The following is an 18,631-nucleotide window of genomic DNA, read 5'->3' as shown; positions in this document are numbered from 1 at the left end:
CGCTTCTGCCTCGCGGGCTCGCACATCTGCAGCCTTATCCATCGGGCGACTCCGAGCGCGCGCCAACAGCGAACGGATTTTATTACAACGCTCCCCGCCATCTAGCAAACAATCCAAGAACTAAACTAGAGGTAGCCACGCCATCTAGTAAACAATCCAAGCGCATCTTTTCATCATATACAAGTACCGCCATCTAGTAAACAATCCAAGAACTAAACTAGAGGTAGCCACGCCATCTAGTAAACAATCCAAGAACTAAACTAGAGTTGGCTACATACATACGTCGAGGATGGACAGACCCACGCCCTAAGGAGCTTCGCCCCTAAAACACGGCGCAGCTTGCATGAGTGGTGCAACGCTAAAGAAACAGCGGAACGGGGGGTACACCTAGATTCTTCTCCCCTGAGATCCACTGTCAGTGTGGGGGACCGACCAGAACGGCCTTGTAAAATCCGGCTAAACTTGGCCTCACCCCTCAACAGTTAGCCTATAGCCTAGCAAGAACGTCGCGAAGAACTAACAAAACTTTCCAAAGCCTAGCAAAAATTAGCAAAAGCGGAAGAAGCTAGGTCGACCCCCAGCTCAGCTGTTTCTCCAGCCTTGCACCAATAGTGCAAGCTGCGCCAATTTTTTTTTCGTGTTTTATTTAATATCGCTATTACTTGTTTGACGCGTGTGATAAAACTTTCCTCATTGTTATTGGGCCAAAACAATCTATTGAGTGAACCAAACTAGCATTATGATTTCATGCTCCCTTTCTTCTTGTGGTCCCGTCACCTGAAAACAATGTTTTTGTCAAAAGGTGATTTTTTTGCCTGCAAGAGAACACGCTTGAGAATCGGGGTTTCATTCATGGCTGTTATGATTAATTTTCTGTGGCATGAAATAACCATATGCGCATTAAATTGCAACCATGCGAACACCTTAGTCGAGCGCCAGTGTTAATTGAGGGAGTATATGTGAACACAGAAATGGCAGGCCAACATGCGATTACCTCATCCAACCATTGGATATGGTAAAGTGGCCAAAACTCCACCGAGTCGTTGACCCGCTCGGGCATTTGTTATTACTCTTATCGTTCTCATCCTTGGGTTTTCCGGATCACAAAAGTGGTGTGCCTATTAATTACGATTGACAAAAAGACAAAACGACAACAAAAGACAAATCCCTGCGAGGTCGGGCTACAAAATATTCTTCTGCCCTTAGCGTTATCCACGTGGGCCAGGGGGCTGTGGTCACTTAAGTTATCCTGGGCACGCTCTTTTATTGGGGCTACTTGTACAGACTGTAGTTGTAGTCCGTCTTCGCCAGGATGGCCTTGCAGCTCACCTTTGCGTTGCCTGCCCTGGAAAGCAACAAAAATTGCGAAGAACCGTCATTGAAGGAGATCTATTTCGGGCTGTTTCAGGCACGTTGCCATGAAAAAAATCGTGCGCCGGACAGAATAGAGAGAGAGAGAGGGGTGAGAGAGGTTACTGACCCTGCCATCTTGAAGACATTGGGCTGGATGTATTCTACGTCGGTGTTGCGGCAAATGAGCGTTGCCATGGTGACCTTCAGTAGGTCCTGAACTTGTTCTGCAGAAATACAAATAACCGGTCGCGATTAAATAGAGCCGATATCCTAATGTTGGTACGCGTTTGTTTCATCAATTTTACAGGATTGCACCCATTCTGCTGCAAGCCGCGGAAGGATTGCGTCATCAGATAGTACTTCGAGCACGTGTTGAGTATAACATTATAAGCTGACGAATTGGCTGCGGAATAGGGTACATCTATCGTGGCCAAATGTCTTAATCGGTAGCGCGGTCAGCATAGTTACCTAGCATAGTTTCATAGCACCTAGCATAGTTACCTAGCATAGAGACCTAGCATAGTTACCTAGCACCGACTTCTTTCCCATTTTTTAAGCGATAGCTTTCTTAGTGAGACCGATGGCGTCCTGTCAAAAAAACTAATGCACTTCCCCGTAGACCGGTTGGTCTACCGAAAAGCTCTGACAAGATCTCTGGACACACGGCGCGTGCGTGAAACCCGGCCTCCGTTGCGTCAAAACAGCTAAGTAAAAATCGCCAAAAAATTCCCCCGCATTTCCCCGAGGGGGAGAATGTGAAAGTGCGAATGCACGGTTGTCGGCCCGCTTGCGGCGCTTGCGCTCGGCCCCCGCAGCCCACCGCCTCGCCGCCTTCTCTTCCATCTCTTCCATCGGGTTTGTAGTATCACGTGTACACCACGCAGTTATCAAGCCGCTATAACGCCGCTGAGTCGCCAACGCACGCCGCTGACGACGTAGTTTGAATGCGTTAAAGATATAAGGCGCGTCACTAACACTGATATCAGCGTCGCGTCCGTGGCTTGGTCGGTAGAGCGTCGCGCTGCGGCCGCAAGGTCCTCGGATCGAAACCTGGCGCCGGATTCTTTTTTAAATATAGAGGAGCACTGCGGACGCCGCCGCCGCCGGCGGTGGATGGTTTGGGGTCGCTTATAAAGTGCATTCGCACTTAAAAGGAACTGCTCTATACGAGACAATACACGCATCGATCATGAATAAGGACTAGAATAGTATACCTTTATCTCATAAACCCCCTATCGATATGTGTTTAGATCGTTCGTGATGCGTTTCCTAGTACGCGAGAACTTCGTCGCATGAGTTCCTTCGCTTGGGATTTTTGGTTTTGAAGGTTTGACGATCGATTGGACGCACTTTCAGCGAAGGTTGGGCGCACTTTTAGCTTTTGTGCTTTCTCAACTTTCTTTAGGAAAGCATGGTAAATTTCTAGTGTTCTTACAGTTGGCGCTCGCTTCCTTAGTTGCGCCGCATCAGCCGTAAACCCGCAGCCGCCGAGACCGCTTGTTAGCGAGAGCCGAAAAAGACTGAAGATTTTTGTCGTTTCTCAACAGAGAAAAAAAAGGAGAAACTTTGTTGTTGCATTACAGCGAGAAAATAAGCATCATTTGAAATGGCTATGCTTTTGCTGTTGAGATTAGAGATTCCTGCTGATCCGGCCGACAGTCATTTGTGGTAGTACAGGCTACTTGCCGAGCAGGGCGAATCTGCAGAATGGGGCGATGGCCAAGCAGACGGTGCACTGTGCCACCAATGCACTGTCATCTTTGCAGCGTATCGGGAGACGAACAAGCTACTCCTAATGGAGACAGATACACGTTTCCGAGATTTGGGCGAAGGGTGATGCACATAATGCTACTTAAAATTGAAATACCTTACTTTCAGCTCTCCACTGACTACGAAAAGCCGTAGATCTGTGCTTGGGAATACCCGGTCTGCTTCAAAAACGGGATAATGTCCGAGTCTCGCCGTCGTCGCGCTTTTGCTCGCACCTTTGCTGAAGGCCCCCGGGTGGTAGGTGTTCTCGAACCAGAAGCGGTCCGCGTACTTGAGGCGGTAGTACTGCTCCCCCAAGATGCATAGGGTCGTGGGACCGTAGAAGGAGCCGTGCACGGGCGTCTCCAGGGCCAGCCCCGCAATCAAGTCCAGGTCCTCGATATAGTTGCTGAGAGGAAGAACAGCACGCTGGTGGTCACAGCATTCGTGGTGCTGGGCGATGCATGGTGGTTCCGAAAGTAACTGCCCGAAAGTTTGAATACACTGCTCACTACGCGCCACCCGAGCGAATGAAAATTTTGTTGTCCTATTTTCTGCATATGTTTTCCGCGATATGTGTCTTTTAAATCATCACGGCTTTTATACCTTATATTTTTACGACGCATGGATGCGAACTTATCAAGCACCATCCTGGAAAAAAAAAACAGTTAAATTCTTTTCTTCATTCCAGCGTGCGCTGTTATCGGCGAATCCCTTACCTGAGAGGTCCCGAAAATATCCAGCTTTATTTGCAGATACCAATGCCCTTAGTTGCAAAATGAAGATGCGTCAAAAAGTGACGGACTAGAAGCTATTTATGCCAAGCGTACACTCTGTTAATCATTCTTGTTCCCAAAGAGTGTGCAATAAGCAATAAGAGGGCCATCAACAACGCTTCCTGGGTGTCGTTTCATACTTCCGCAACATTTAACTCGTTCTCGGTTAACAACATCCGGAGGAGAGCTGCAGTATGGACGAGGACGGCTAGCTGCCTTACTTGTAGATGGCCTTGAGCCTGTTGACGGCGTCGTACGACCTGCTCTCCTTCTTGAGGTCGTCGAACGAGTAGATGGGGTGCAGGCCGCACAGCTGGCGGTACTGCACGTAGGAGGCCAGCCCGTGGTCGCGGCCCCGGTTCACGTCCAACGAGAGCAGGTCCTTGCCGAACTGGTTGGGCGGGTCGGCGAACAGGTAGCGCGTGATCTGTGCCAAATAATTCATTCAGCGACTGGCCTCGCTGCAGTACCGGCTACAAGTCCAGCCCAATAAGAAAAAAAAAAAACACAAGACACCGAAGCACTCCTTATGAATTGTGAACGCGAAAGCACGGCTGTTCATTTGCCGAAACAGTATGCGGGTATTGAGGGCGCCGCCATGTTCCTTGTGGCCGAGCGCCGCGGCGATGGCAGCGGGTGCGAACAACGCCCTGGCTCACCGGTGACTGCTGCGCCGCTGGGGTAGGCAGCGGTGCGTGTTGCTATCACGTGTCATCTCATCATCGTTACCCCCTTCCTTCATGCGTTTTCCTTCTTCTCTGCGCTACTACGACTAAGAGACCTGGCCAATCACCCTCGTTAAGCCTATGTTTAGGCATAACTTTTGGTAGCACCAGTGTTAAAGGAGCCATGAAGAGAAAAGACAACTTCGTTTAATTTGAAAGAACTAGGATTCAGTATCTCACTCAGCTCCATTACAGCCCCAAAAGATATTTTTAACGAAAAAAAAAGCAAGAAGTATTTTAAAACTTTCAAATTTTGCGCCACAGTGACGTGTATGAGCAAGAATGACGTCATACGGGCCAACAATAAAACATAATTTTCAGTGCGTTAACTGCACGTTAACATTCAAGTGGTGCGGTCAAATGGAACTAGAGGCCCCGTTACAGACGTCCAGTCATGTGTCGTCGCGACAGGTCAGTTAGGCGGCCGCCAATCGCACAAACAAGGTTCCGTGACGTCATAGAAAAGTTGCGGGAAATTGGCTAGGGGGTCGCGACTGCTTCACACGTTTTCTTTCATATCTCCGTTATTTTTTCGACGATTGCGATGATATTGGTATAATTGTTATCGGGACTAAGCAGTCTTTCTAATAAACCCAACTTGTATTTTGTCTTCATGGCTCCTTTAAGCCTAACGACGTGTCAAGTAACGTCAAATGCAATTTTACGTCAAGCTGCAGGTATTAAAGCGCGTATTGGATGGCGACGCTAGAACTGTGTAACATTAGGCGGGCGCATACCCGTGTCCGCTTCCTCTTACTACGCTACGAGTTCGGCTGGCCCCTTAGCAACAATGACACCATTGTTCAGGAGCCGGGGCGCAGCCCTTTGGCGCCCGGTACGTTAGTTTCGCTGCGGCGGTAGCGGTGGCGAAGGCGGCGTCCGTCGCTGTCCGCGTAACCGAGTGAGAATGAAGCAGCGAAGGCAGAAAGAAAACTGACAACAGCGTTTGGGAAAATGGTGAGGGGTCAGGGCGGCATGCGCGGCTATGGCGCCATTTCCCTCACTTCCAATCATCACTGACCAATTCATCTTAGTTGATTAGATCATTGTTGATAATATCATCATTGTCAACACCATTTCCCCTCCTCATCATCGGGAGCTTTTTTGTCTCATTTCGCAAGCTAGACGCGAGTCAACATCATTGGCCGTTTAACAGCAGCCAACCTCACACTTTCGCCATGCGTCGCCGCCAAAAAGCGTCCTGCCCTCCCTTTCGCGCTTTCCCCAGACGCTGGTCCGTTCGCCGCTCATTCGAACCACGTGACATCTGCGCGGGAGGTTAAAACACGATTTGTAACAACATACTCACCGGCGGCGGCAATGCGGTGCGAGATAACAGCAAAGTAGCGCGCGCCGCGGCAAGATGAGCTTAAGATGAGCGCCGCCGTGCGTTCGCTGATCACGCGATCACTTCCCGAGACGCGATCACTTCCTGAGACGCAGCAGATATGCGCCGTGACTGAGAACACTGCAGGTCGCGCTGCTCACAAATTTCGCATTATGGAGTATAGTAATCGCCAGCGCATTTTACGGACCGTTTCGCTACTACAAACACCGCCGTCGGCTTTACCGCCTGTGCTATTCTGTGCTTTTACGTAAAAATGTGCGCAAGTAAACGAAAGGGAAACGCTTTTTGTTGGAAAGGTGCAACCATAAATTCGGGAGAACAACCCGTATGTAGGCGTCGCATCGTTGCAAGCTCCCTGTTCAACCCAAACAATCCCAAAAGCAAAATCCTCCCCGTTGATGCTGCCACAACAATCAATCTTTGTTCTCCGCCTTCGGCATCCTCACCTCCTTGCTGTAGACGGTGTCCTGGTGCTGCATGTTGTGGTAGGCGGCGCCCAGCAGCAGCGAGCGCACCGGGTCCGTCTTGGGCTTGCAGAAGTCGTCCAGCATGTTCAGGTCGTAGGAGACGCGCGACGTATGGAAGCACTTCTGGCCCTCGCGCTGAAACTTGGTGCCCACGGCCGCGTGGCCCACCCGGTTGGCTGCCGTCGCGTACGTGTTTAGCAGCGACGGGTTCAACGACGCGTTGTAGTAGTAGTGCTTCGTCGGCACCGACAGCCGGTAGTCCTCCATCATGCCAGGGCCCAGCACGTGCGGAAGGTACTCCTTGTACGCGATCACCTGCAGCGTGCGGGACACGACGCACATCCCGCTTACAGCGCACGGATCTACCGGTCATATCTGACTTCGTTCCGTCATGCGCCTCAGGTGCAGTGTGGTCATAGAGAAATCTCGGGGCCGCTGCGCTCCGCGAAGCGCCGACGCCGAGATGTGGCGAGACAGCCGGCGCATGCGCACTAACCGCATGAGGCGGGCGAGGCCGCTGTGTCGTCTGCTACGGCGTTGATTGATTGATTGCGGGGGTTTAACGCGCCGACGCAACGCAGGCGATGAGGCGCGCCGTAGTGGAGGGCTCCGGATTAATTTTGACCACCTGGGGATCTTTAACGTGCGCCGAAATCTCGTACACACGGGCGTTTTTGCTTTTCGCCTCCATCAGAAAAGCGGCCGCCGCGGCCGGGAATCGAACCCGCGACCTCGTGCTCAGCAGCGCAACGCCTTAGCCACTGAGCCAGCGCGGCGGGTTGCTACGGCGTTCCGCTGTGCCTCTTAGCTTGCGATCGAAAGATGCTGGAGCAGACGACAAAGCGGCTTCTCCCGCTTCGTGCGGTCAGTGCGCATGTGCCAGCTGTCTCACCACATCTCGGCGTCGTCGCTTCACGGAGCGCAGCGGCCACGCGCTCGCCGGTTACTTTTAACAGTGGACCGCACACTCTAAGACAATCGCGGGGTTCAGCTTCACCTCATTACATTCAAGTGACCAGTTCATTTCAGAGTGACCAGGCTGCGGTTTCCAACCTTGGGACCTCCTTTGTATTCCTACACTATGCAACGCGTACCACTGTACTTTAGAAATAAACGTTGAAACTTTGAAACTTTGAATGGACGCCTGCAGGCCGTGCTCGTCTGTCTGACATCTCACCTGGAAGCAAGCGCCGATCATCTTACGGGCCACGTTGTAGACCTTCTCGTCGGGCCATCCCTTCTTCTTGAGCTCGTCCGCGATGTGGTTGTGCTCGCGCACCAGAAGCGTCTGCAGCGAGGCAATCACGGGCGTCAGCGACGCACGCTGGTCACCTGCACACGGCGAGCAAGAATTGAGGGTGCATGCAGCAGTATACGATGAGGGATGCAGCATGCACGGCCTGCCGTCGCTGTTTCAAGTTTAATATCTACAATGTACTCTTGGGTTCACCGTTTTGTTACCGCATCGTTGCCAGTGCCTGCCTGTTAGGGCAACATGTCTATGGCAGTTATTAGCCGTGTTACCTCTAAGGTTACGGTGTTAAAAGCAGCAGTGAGGAAAGAAAGTGCACTCGAATAAAACACAAAGCGATATAGACATCATTACCTAAAGCAAAAAGGAAAATGGAAAAGGAGTGGTTGTTTGGAAAATGTAGCGGGGAAACTGCCGTTATTTGGGACTCACTAAGTCAGAGACAAATAATATGTACTGAAATGTTGTCGCCGATAGAGATATGTCGGTGAATTTCGCGAGCATGCATTTAGCGGACGTCGGTTAAGCGCGTCCAGCCATATATGTGGCTCACCGGAACGAAGTTTTTGACTTTGCGCCATGGGGACCACACATAGCAGGTTGAGGCGGCTTACCGGCCATGAAGCACTGCTTGTCGCATCCGGGCATGTAGCTGTTGCACTTCCCCTCGCTCTTACGGGGCAGCAGGCCCTTGGGGATGTACAGGCTCGACTTGTCCACCTTCATTTTGGCTGACAGAGAGACAGAGAGAGGGGGAGGGGGGGATGCAGGCTGTTCTCGAGCACCAAACATCCTAAATGCATACTTTTGTATTCACTGGGCCGAGACACGGGACATGATGAAATAGGAATACATCGACAATATCTGCAGCACCACTGGGACAAACGCAACCAAGGACTGGGCGTACGATGCTTCCCATGCGGTGTTGTACATAATTGTTATTGTTTAGTCTCCAACAAAACCCCAATAAAGGGTAAGCGAACCGTCAGGACTTCCCGCTCGAAGGAAGTTTCAGCAGTGGCCTGCAGTTAAACAACAACAACAACAACAACAACAACAACAACAACAACAACAACAATAATAATAATAATAATAATAATAATAATAATAATAATAATAATAATAATAATAATAATAATAATAATAATAATAATAGTAGTAGTAGTAAAACACATGGCTGCACTCTTTACAATACAGCTTTAACTCAGCACGGTAAAACGCGGGTTAGGGAAAATACTCGACGGATACGGACTAGAAGGAACGGGGGGATGAGTGTGTGATGACGACGATGATGGTTATGATGCGAAGGAGGACGTAAAAGGAGGAGGCCTTGTTTAAGCTTCCCTTCGTCATCCCATATGAGATGACAGGCACACCGTTTTAAAACAGTGACTTCATGTGAAAAAGGTTACTCCCTCCTTAGGGGATGACAGGGCAGGTTACACGGTCGATAAACAGACGGCGTTAGAAAGCAAAGCGTGGTGAAATATATGCACCGAACTCATGGCTTGGCGATTACACGTATCGTGACGCCAGCGTTATCGCTACGTAAGCTCTAAGTGTGCGTTTGACGCTTTCTAAAAGCCAGTTATGACGGGAATAAATATGTTGTACACCGCGCTTTCGCAGCATCACATGAACGCGACAGGGCGTGTCGGGCAGCGCTGTAAGAGTAAACGTCACCCACCTCCCTTTCCGTCGTCGGAGCGCAGTTTCCTGGATTCCTCCTCGCTGCTTCCGTACACGACGCTGGCATCGATGAACGAAGTCACCTCGTTGATCTGCTCCCTGTAGTCACCTGCATTGACGGGAGAGCTTTCTTTCTCGGCTTATGGGTGTGCCGCATTGACGTTGATAAGAGTTGGTTCTATGAAGAAATGCGCCTGTGTGGTTCGTCACGTCTTACGACACCAATAACGAGCGCCTTTCATTTCCGGCCAATTAGTTCAGTAGAACTACGCCATACTCCCCCGTCTCCCTCGCGAAATCGCGCGTACGCCACTGGTTCGAGTAAGTTGGCCTTCGAATACATCAGTGTTACACGTCGTATTTCAAAGCTGACATGAGAAGCGCTAATGTCCAAGCGTAAGCGAGGTTTGTAATTTTAAACGAAGCTCTCTATGTCTCCCTTGTGCGGCTGTTTCGCCAAAACGTGCAGCAGGAAAGCCAACTTATACAATAGGTTTTCACAAAGGCATGCTTGAAGGTATGTTGCGCTTGTTATGATAACAGAGACGGACACAGTGGGAAATCTTGCGGCACACCGCGCGAGGTGCAAGTGTGAGGTTGCGTTTAACAAAACCACCATTTTTCCCGACAAATGTCCCGTGAGATTTATGACGCGTTTTCCATGACATCAGGGCATGGGGGAGAGTGCGTGAGCACCCCGTTCCATTGCGCTCACCCAGCGTGAGATTCAGTTTTCAGAATAATCTTTTTTAACGACAGCATGTGGACCGGCATCGACATCTCGCTATCTTTATATCATTTTATTTCACCCTTTTGACTTCCCTTCCCCGTATCTCAGGAATTTGTTGTTTCATTCTTTGTTGTTCTATATATATCTTTTCGTACTGGTCAGAATAAACCAGTTGTTAGTGCGCCGTCTTCGCCTGAAAATGCACGTTTTTTTTCTGTGTCCGTCTCTGTTAACATAACAAGCGCAACTTACCTTCAAGAGCATGTTACACCAACTAGTCCGACATCAAGCTTTACCGAACTTCATCACAAAGGCACATCAAGCGCTCCAGGAAAAAAATCAATGCCCCTTTCTTAAATCAAAAAGATGATTAAAACGCGAAGCTTTTCCCATGCAACCCGAGTATAAAAGTCAAAGTCCAACTCGAACGTGTCGGAATGGCGCAACCGCTTCTAACGAGAGGGACCCAGGTTCGATTCCAATCCCGAGAAGCGTTTTTTTTTTTCTTTCAGGCGCTTGATGTGCCTTCGCTTGTCATCATCATGATCGTTTCGCGAAGCCCATTGCGTAAAGTTGGCTTTCGTGCAGTGCGTTTCCACTTTTCGACGCCATCGGTGAGGCGTAGAAAGCTTGCTCTCGATCAATTCACTGCGGTGGGAACCATGAGAGACTTCGAAAAGAGCGACTTCCTTATAACGAGGGTTAACTGCATACATCTAAAAATATCTAAAAATAGTACGTGTATGGCTGTCGCATATTTCATACACATGTGCAGCTTTCCCGCTCATGGCAGTCCTTTCAACAGCGATTACCCTGTAGTTATTTAGCGTAATGTAAAGTTCTTTTGCGCTGCTAATGTTGGGGGTGAACACTACCTTTTCGCACAGTTTCAAGTCTTACACGTTTTGCGGCTAGGTTCCTGAGCCATGGAAACTATCCCATAGTAATGCATGAGGAGTAATATTTGACAGCGAATTGCACATAAACTATTCATAATCCTGGAAAATTCTTCTGGTGTTTTTATCTTCACGTTGACATCTTGCTTTGTGCCAAATATCATTTTCCTAAAGTAATTTTGCTAGGTTCCTGAGAGGTCGGAATTTTGAGCGAGAAAGCTGGGTATGAAAAAGTAGCCGTCGGTTAAATTTAATCCACCCGTGCAAGAGATGTAGTCTTTCGCGGCAACCAATAAGCTTTTAGTCGGCGCTCCTTTGCGCTATCTCGTTCTTCGGCAAAATCGGCCGTTTCTGCACCGTGTTCATTTGCGCACACCGTCAAAGCATGCGCACGACAACCGTGATACCATAACGCACCTGGGCTGTTCCGAGGACAGGAGGTGCGGCTGGAGTTGTAGAAGTCGGAGCGCACCATGTCCATGCAGTGTCCGGGTGGGTAGAACTCGTCCTGGTGCTCCATCATGATGTGGCAGCACTCCGGGTGGGGCTTGGATCCCTTTTCGCAGCACTTGGGTGCTGCGACAGACAGCTGGTCACAAGGGAGCCCCGCCGTTTCGTTTAAAGTTTCCCACCGAAAGTGGCCACAGGACAATAAGGGTCTGCTTTATAACGATGACAGTTGCCTTTCCCGTTCTTTCGTTTAGAAAGTGTCTATAGTTATATATCATATGGTGCACGTCTTACTCCAAGCAAAATTTCTTCCGCGCATACGTACATTACAACATCCGCCTAGCCATCGTCATCATCCCTGTGATGAGCCAGAAGGACGCCATCTTTTCTGATGCGGAAACATCCCCGGACTCGAACCACTTCGATCCCACTTTGTAGTTCCAAATGGCAAAGCTACGGTTTGATGAAGAGCAGGATGCGGCACAGGCCTGCATCCTGGGAGACCCCCTGATCTTCAGCGATGGCTGTGGGGGCCCCACCACCGCTGTCTTCTGGATTTCCTCCGGGAAATGGGTGCCAACTTGTACCTCTAAGACTTTATGCCAAAGGGCATACTATCGCAAAAAAAGGCCAGATTAATACATTGGGAGAGAGAGTGAGGAGAGAGGTGGGGGTGGAGCTAAAGTGAGAAGGATATCCGTTCTTCACTTAGATATGTAAAAGAAAGCTTCAGTACGATGCGTTTTCCTTCCCTTTGAAAGAGGCATGAACACTCGTTACGATTCAGCGCGCCGCTACCATATGCGCACGTGATACAAGTTTGGTGCGGTGCGGGAAAGTTTTCGCGTGTTGCGGTAAGGTCCGTCCCCCTTAAACAAGTTACAACACGCCGGAGCTTTTCCAAAGCGCGTGCACTCTAGGTCGGTGAACCATGTCAGCGGCGGCCGTGGCACGCATGACTCATCGATTGCCCAACTTCTAATGCGCCGACTTCTCAGGACCTCCCCGTTAATTTTAGGGACATTCGAAAAGTGCATCTAGGGAAGATGTGTTTTGTGTATTTGTTCTTTTTCGGGCCATATAACACGCTGAGGCCTGTTGACCATTGGCACTTTTGGGTATAAATTGTCGCCCTTGAGCGAATGGACTCAAAATGTCGTCGGCCTTAAAGCTTGGCGTTACTCCGCTCGAGTCATGTAAGCCCAACAGCGGGTTGCTGTTCCTGTATATTCGCTATTCTCGCATAATCATGCATTAAACCAGTTAAGTTTGCTATCGGCTATTGGTCGTCCACACCGAGGCAGCTCTCGCGCTCGCCGCTCGTCCACCACGCCACCACTACATGACGGAGGCGACGGAGCTCGGTACGGGGACGGTTTCGTCAATGTACTGTTTTCATAGGACTATGTGACAATAAAGCGTCACCTCTTACTCGGACGTTTTTAAGCCTTTGAAACAAAAAAGTAGCATACAATAATTATAGGTGGAAAAGACGGCGTTTAGGTATTTGGTACAGTTAGACCGTTAAGCACGGTATATGTGGTAGACGACAGCCCCCGAATGGTTCTGTGCATGTACGCCACTCTCCACTCCTCCTCCTCTCTACTAATTCTCCTCTCTACTAAAACCCCTCACTCGCCGATTTATATCGTTTCGCTTTGTACACAGAGCGCAACTCACGGGCCTTGGTGGCCTTTCCGTCGACGACCTGTTGCGTGGTGAAGGAGGCGGCCGAGGTGAGGTCGTGGGCCAGGAGCTGTCCGAAGTGCACGATCAGGTCCGAGTGGTAGCTGTACTCGGTGTCGCTCGACTGCCACGTGCTCCCGGAGAGCGCCAGCGACACCAGCCGGGCGCTGGGAAGCTTTCGGCCGTAGCCGCCGCGCCGCATGGTGTACATGCCTGCAAGCAGACCCCACCCCCTAAAGGCTCGTGCTTGAAGAAAAACAGGGAAGTGATGGGTGATATACGCTTTAATACGGGGCGAGGTCTCAATTTTATCCTCAAAGTTCGATTCATTTGGTAGTAGGCACAGGGGAAAAGAAAGCACCGGAAAATGAGGTAAGCTGATCGACCCAGACCTTGTACGCACGTTTTGTGAATTTTTTTAAATAAACGGAATAGTCTGCTTACACCCACACGTACGAGTTTCTCGAAGCTGCATGGCGCGCAGAGATCAGACGAACGCTGTCTTCATTTACGTGCGCTCAATTACCGGCACTCCATTTGGCTACGACCCGCCGCGGTAGCTCAGTGGCTAAGGCGTTGCGCTGCTGAGCACGAGGTCACGGGTTCGATTCCCGGCCGCGGTGGCCGCTTTTCTGATGGAGGCGAAAAGCGAGAACGCCCTTGTGTACGAGATTTCGGCGCACGCTAAAGATCCCCAGGTGGTCAAAATTAATCCGTAGCCCTCCGCTACGGCGCGCCTCATCGCCTGCGTTGCGTCGGCGCGTTAAACGCAACACTCAACAGTCAAACAATCCCTTCGGTTACCGAACGGGCTTTACCGTTTGCGTATGCCGGCTTGAGCAGGCGGCTGTAGGATTCGCCGGAGCGTCCCCAGCAGGGGTACTGGAGGTTGTTGCAGGAGCCGTCGTAGGTGCGGTAGCGGGAGTTTGGGTTGCAGCGCACGGGCAGCAGGCGGCGCTGCTCCTTGTCCAGTTTCCTGGGCCGGCCGTAGCCCGGCTTGTGGGGCGGTGCCGGAACGAGGTGCACCGGGTGGGCTGGTGGTGGTGGCGGTGGTGGCGGCGGGGGAGGAGCAGGTGGCGCGTGCATCGGCAGGGCCTGCAGAAGGACACGGGACAGCTACAACGCGTCAGAAGCTGCTGTAGCCCAACGTGGCGGCGTAATTCATGTTTAGCCTTTTAGTCACCCTAATGCTTTTCTTAACTCCTTTCAGTTGCTCAAATGCGCCAGAAGCCTGTATAGCCCTACACGGCGGTGTAACCATTTCGTTTGGCCATTTAGATAATATGATTCCTTTCCTACCCTAATGCGCTAGAAGCCGCTGTAATCTTACACGGCGGTGTAACCATAGCGTTTAGTCATTTAGTTACCCTAATTTCTTTGACTGGGGGCACTGAAAATCAGCCACCATATCAATGCGCTCCTATATGATCCTCTTCGATGGCCACAAAACCAGCGCAGTCAAGAAATCTCCTCACATTTTAACGGTGGCGTCTGCTTGTTGACAAAAACAAGCCTGACTCTCCCCTCGAACATCTCCAGTAATTTGATCTGATTGTGGGGTTTAACGCGCCGACGCAACGCAGGCGATGAGGCGCGCCGTAGTGGAGGGCTCCGGATTAATTTTGACCACCTGGGGATCTTTATCGTGCGCCGAAATCTCGCACACACGGGCGTTTTTGCTTTTCGCCTCCATCAGAAAAGCGGCCGCCGCGGCCGGGAATCGAACCCGCGACCTCGTGCTCAGCAGCGCAACGCCTTAGCCACTGAGCCACCGCGGCGGGTATCTCCAGTAATTTAATAATTAGGTAAGGAACATTTCAAAATTCCTGTTTTTTTTTTGTTTAAGTTGCACATGCCTGATTTTTTTATATGTTCATTTTGATGTTTTAATTGCCCCTGTCAACGCATGCCTGTGCCTCGACTGCAGAGGCAGTTTTTTTTTTAGCTTTCTTTAACTCTTCTCCCGGGGCTGCCGCTGCTGCTGCGGCTGTTGCGTGCACTGGTGGATTTTTTAAAAATGCGAATGCATTTCTTAGTCGGGGGTTGTCGTGCTCCGTCGGCGTGCGCCTGCATTCCTCCAGCGCGAGCGCACGTGAGCGCGCGCCTCGTAGTTCTGCCTTCGTCGTCGTCGTCGTCGTCGTCGTCTCGGCGCGGCGGACCCGCGCCGCTACAGTCGGGGGTTGTCGTGCTCCGTCGGCGTGCGCCCGCAGGGCCCGCAGGTGTTATCTCTCCGCGCTCCTCCTCGCCCCTAGCAACAGCTGTGGCGCGCCTAGCAACCGGAGCAGGTGGTAGCTCGGGCGGGAGTAGCGGAGGGCAAGGGGAGAGGAGGAGCGCGCTCGGGCGTGTGAGGGCGCTCGCCTCGCGGAGCTCGGCGGGAGAGAGAGCTCGCGCGCGGGGCGGGCGTGTTGCGCGAGTCTCTCTCTCCTCTCCGCGTACCCTCTCTCCGCTCGCTGCGCTCGGAAAATGTATATAAATGCAGTGGAGCGCACGCCTCTCTCCGTTACTGCTTGCCGCAGCGCACTCATCGGTGCACCCAATGCATTCGCATTTCCGCACGATCCCCTTCGGGGAGGTGGGGGGAGTTTTTTTTATCTTACACCCGATAACGCCGGCCTCCGCGCATCGTGCACGAAGGGGCTGGGGAAACAACTCGCAGGGGACACCGGGGGAAGTTACACCAGATAACGCTGGCCTCCCCGTACGACACCCGAAGGGTCCGGCCAGGGAAGTGACTGGCGGCGAAGCATCGGGAAACCGCAGTTGAGTGCATCACGTTCTCTTCTTGAGTGCATCACGTTCCCTTCTTCGCCAAGGAGATGGAGACGTTGAATGCTTCTTGTCGCGTCTCATGTTTCTCGACGCGCTCACCGCTGCGCACAGTTTTGAGAAATCATGCAACTTTTTGCAAGAGCAGCAACACTTCTAAAAAATGCCACATGCGAGTTCATTTCAGCCCAAGGTGTGCCAGGATGAAAGCTTCGCGTTACGTCGATTCCCACCTATGCATGGGAGCCGCCAGTTTTCACGCTCCTAACGATGAACCCGATTCCCCTTCACGTTTTCCTTTTAAAAAAACTGCGGTTGATTCCTCTGTCATAGGAACCGGTAAAACACGAAAGTGAAATGTGCAGCGAAATCTGCAGCTGAGCATGAATTGCAGGTCGGCGGCTATCTTGTGGGTGTGCTTGGCGAGCGACGTCCTGCTGGCGGGTCGCTTCGGCAAAGGTGTACTGGCGTCATTTCCGTGAAGGATATGACGCCCGTGAAATCTTGGTGTATCCCGGCATAAAAAACTTTCGGGTTAAAATATAAAACCCGAAAACGAACAACCCGAATTATAGCGAACTCTTTAGTACTAAAAATTGCTTCCCCGCAAGAGGACCCTGTGTGCACGATAACGTACTCTTTAGTACTAAAGTTTGCTTTCCCGCAAGAATATCCTGTGTGCAGGGGTGCACCCTTTACAGAACGCTTGCTTCCTTTGTTGTGCTGGCGTCACTTGCGTGACGGATATGACGTCAGCGAAATCTTCGTGCATCCGAGAATAAAACACTTTCGTGTTAAAAAGAGGACGGGCTCACCCGCGGCGGAGGACGGTAGTGGGCAGGAGGTGCGGGAGGGCCTTGCTTGGTGCTGCTGGCGCGGTTATAGGCCACCGCTGGTGGCGGTGGCGGCGGAGGCATGCGATGTGGCAGTGGCGGGACCTGGTGGCGCGGAGCCGGTGGATGCGGCACGGGCCTCGCGTGGTAGGGTCCGTGGTGGCCGTAGGGCCTGTCAGCCCTGTCCTCGGCGGCCGCCATGTCCCCCTGAGGAGTGTCCTGCACGCTGGACGCGCATGCGCACTCGCTAGCCTAGGTTCACTCGTGGGCCTGGTTTACTTGCCTCGAGCTGTGCCTCCCCACTCGCGACACAACCGTGTGCGCTGGTGAGAGAGGAGTACGCATCACCCGCCGTTCATAACAAAATAGTCAGTGCTTTTGTTGAGATAGCTGTAGTTACTAAATGCAAAATACGAAAACAATAGGGCAAGTAGTCTAAGAGTACTGAAACCTTTTTCCACGAAAGAGTAAATTGCCCTTTAGCTTTGTGTCACTTTTTTCCCCAAAGGTTTTTCCTAGATACGAAACATCCCCCGCCTAGTTGAAGGTTGAGAAGAGCAATTGCCGAAGAGAACTGATAGCGCTAACGGCGGCAAAAGTGGCACTAAAGGCAATTCGAAATTATCTCTCCAACAACGTAACAGTTATTGCAAATCACCTCGTACCGAGGGCGTTGTTATGAGGCCAATGGTGAGCTAAATTGTTTAATATGTTTGAGCATAGGGTCGACGACACCTTACTGGCCATCGAAAAGAATATTTCCTTGCACGATATCAACTGCGACTTGAGTTATAACGAATACGCATCACAACCGCTCGAAGCTATACAACTGGGTGACTGAAATGAAGCGGCCTGAGGATTCACCCGTCAGCTTCTGGCTGAAGAACGTCATCGTCTTCGAGTGAGTCGACAATGCCGTCTTCGTCCTCGCCTTGCTCCGGCGATGCTGCCGGGTCGTCTGCCCTCGCCTCGGCATCCAATGGCACAGCCCCATCGGAGGGGGCGGGAAGCTCAGCCGTAACGCCTTCTTCGGGAGAACCGGTGGGGGCACTCAATTGCTTTGTCGCGTAGGGATAGGTGCCGACGCCATTCCCTTGGACTTCATCCGCAAGGAAGCCTGCGAGTGTTAAGAAATGCACTGTCAGTTTCTTGAGCAGAACTATCTGCAAAATAACACGGAGTAGAGCAAACACAGGCACCTTGGGGAAGTTGCAAAAAACTCAGTGTGCTTTCTTCTCACTCCATGCTGCAAAAAAACGAGGCTCAACGGAAGAGGTTATGTTCCCTCACAAAACCGGTTATACGGAACAGAGGCCGAATTTGCTCCAGGGGTGACTTTTTACGGAGTGATTGTGTAAGCAAACACTCCGCCCACTCTATATACATGTGTGTGCTATAAACAACGCCTGCTCAGCAGGAACTGGAAGAACTGTGGACACTCATTGCTACTTTCTTTTCAAATAACTACAATCAAGGTAATCGAAAACACGTTATGCTTGTGAAAACTGGCGTCTAAGGGACAAGATAAAAGCATAGCAAAAAAACATGATAAAAAAAGACATCCCCGCGCTGTCGCGAGCGGTGTCAACTACAACAAAAACCCGACAAAGAAAAATACGCTGCCTGGGCTGAAAAATGGTGCCGAGAAGAGTCGTGATAAAAGCAGACCAAAAACAGATAAGAAAATGTTACCAGCGCTGATGCCAGTGCGCCAAACACAACAACGAACCGAAGAAAAAAAAAAACAGCTCAGGTTTAACGCTTCTACACCTACCAGACAGTCCAACCGGTGCGTTATCAATAGCGAGACTTAGGGACCAAGCGCCGGCGAAGCAGTCTTTAAGCCCTCGCCTAGTCATGTGGCCCGCTTGCGCTGAAGCACATGTACAGAGGGCCCAGTCGGCGCTCAGC

At 51.1% G+C, this 18,631-nt stretch overlaps 1 protein-coding gene across 1 annotated transcript; it reads right to left on the bottom strand.

Annotated features, from left to right (window-relative positions):
* Window positions 1-1,244: 1,244 nt before the first annotated feature.
* On the bottom strand, window positions 1,245-17,937 carry LOC144145791 (salivary peroxidase/catechol oxidase-like). Its single transcript, XM_077677527.1, has 13 exons — window positions 17,585-17,937; window positions 16,703-16,946; window positions 13,940-14,216; window positions 13,116-13,334; window positions 11,403-11,561; window positions 9,358-9,468; window positions 8,285-8,401; window positions 7,596-7,750; window positions 6,398-6,733; window positions 4,100-4,305; window positions 3,339-3,511; window positions 1,481-1,577; window positions 1,245-1,345 (listed from the first exon to the last, which is right to left on the bottom strand). The coding sequence occupies exons 2-13, from the start codon at window positions 16,919-16,921 to the stop codon at window positions 1,273-1,275; spliced, it is 2,142 nt and encodes a 713-aa protein (XP_077533653.1). The 5' UTR covers window positions 16,922-16,946; window positions 17,585-17,937; the 3' UTR covers window positions 1,245-1,272.
* Window positions 17,938-18,631: the final 694 nt, after the last annotated feature.

Source organism: Haemaphysalis longicornis, unplaced genomic scaffold (assembly GCF_048455015.1).
Source record: "Haemaphysalis longicornis isolate Haplotype H1 unplaced genomic scaffold, Haemaphysalis longicornis Haplotype H1 scaffold_7, whole genome shotgun sequence".
Taxonomy (NCBI): domain Eukaryota; kingdom Metazoa; phylum Arthropoda; class Arachnida; order Ixodida; family Ixodidae; genus Haemaphysalis; species Haemaphysalis longicornis.
This window is presented reverse-complemented; position numbering and strand designations above follow the sequence as displayed.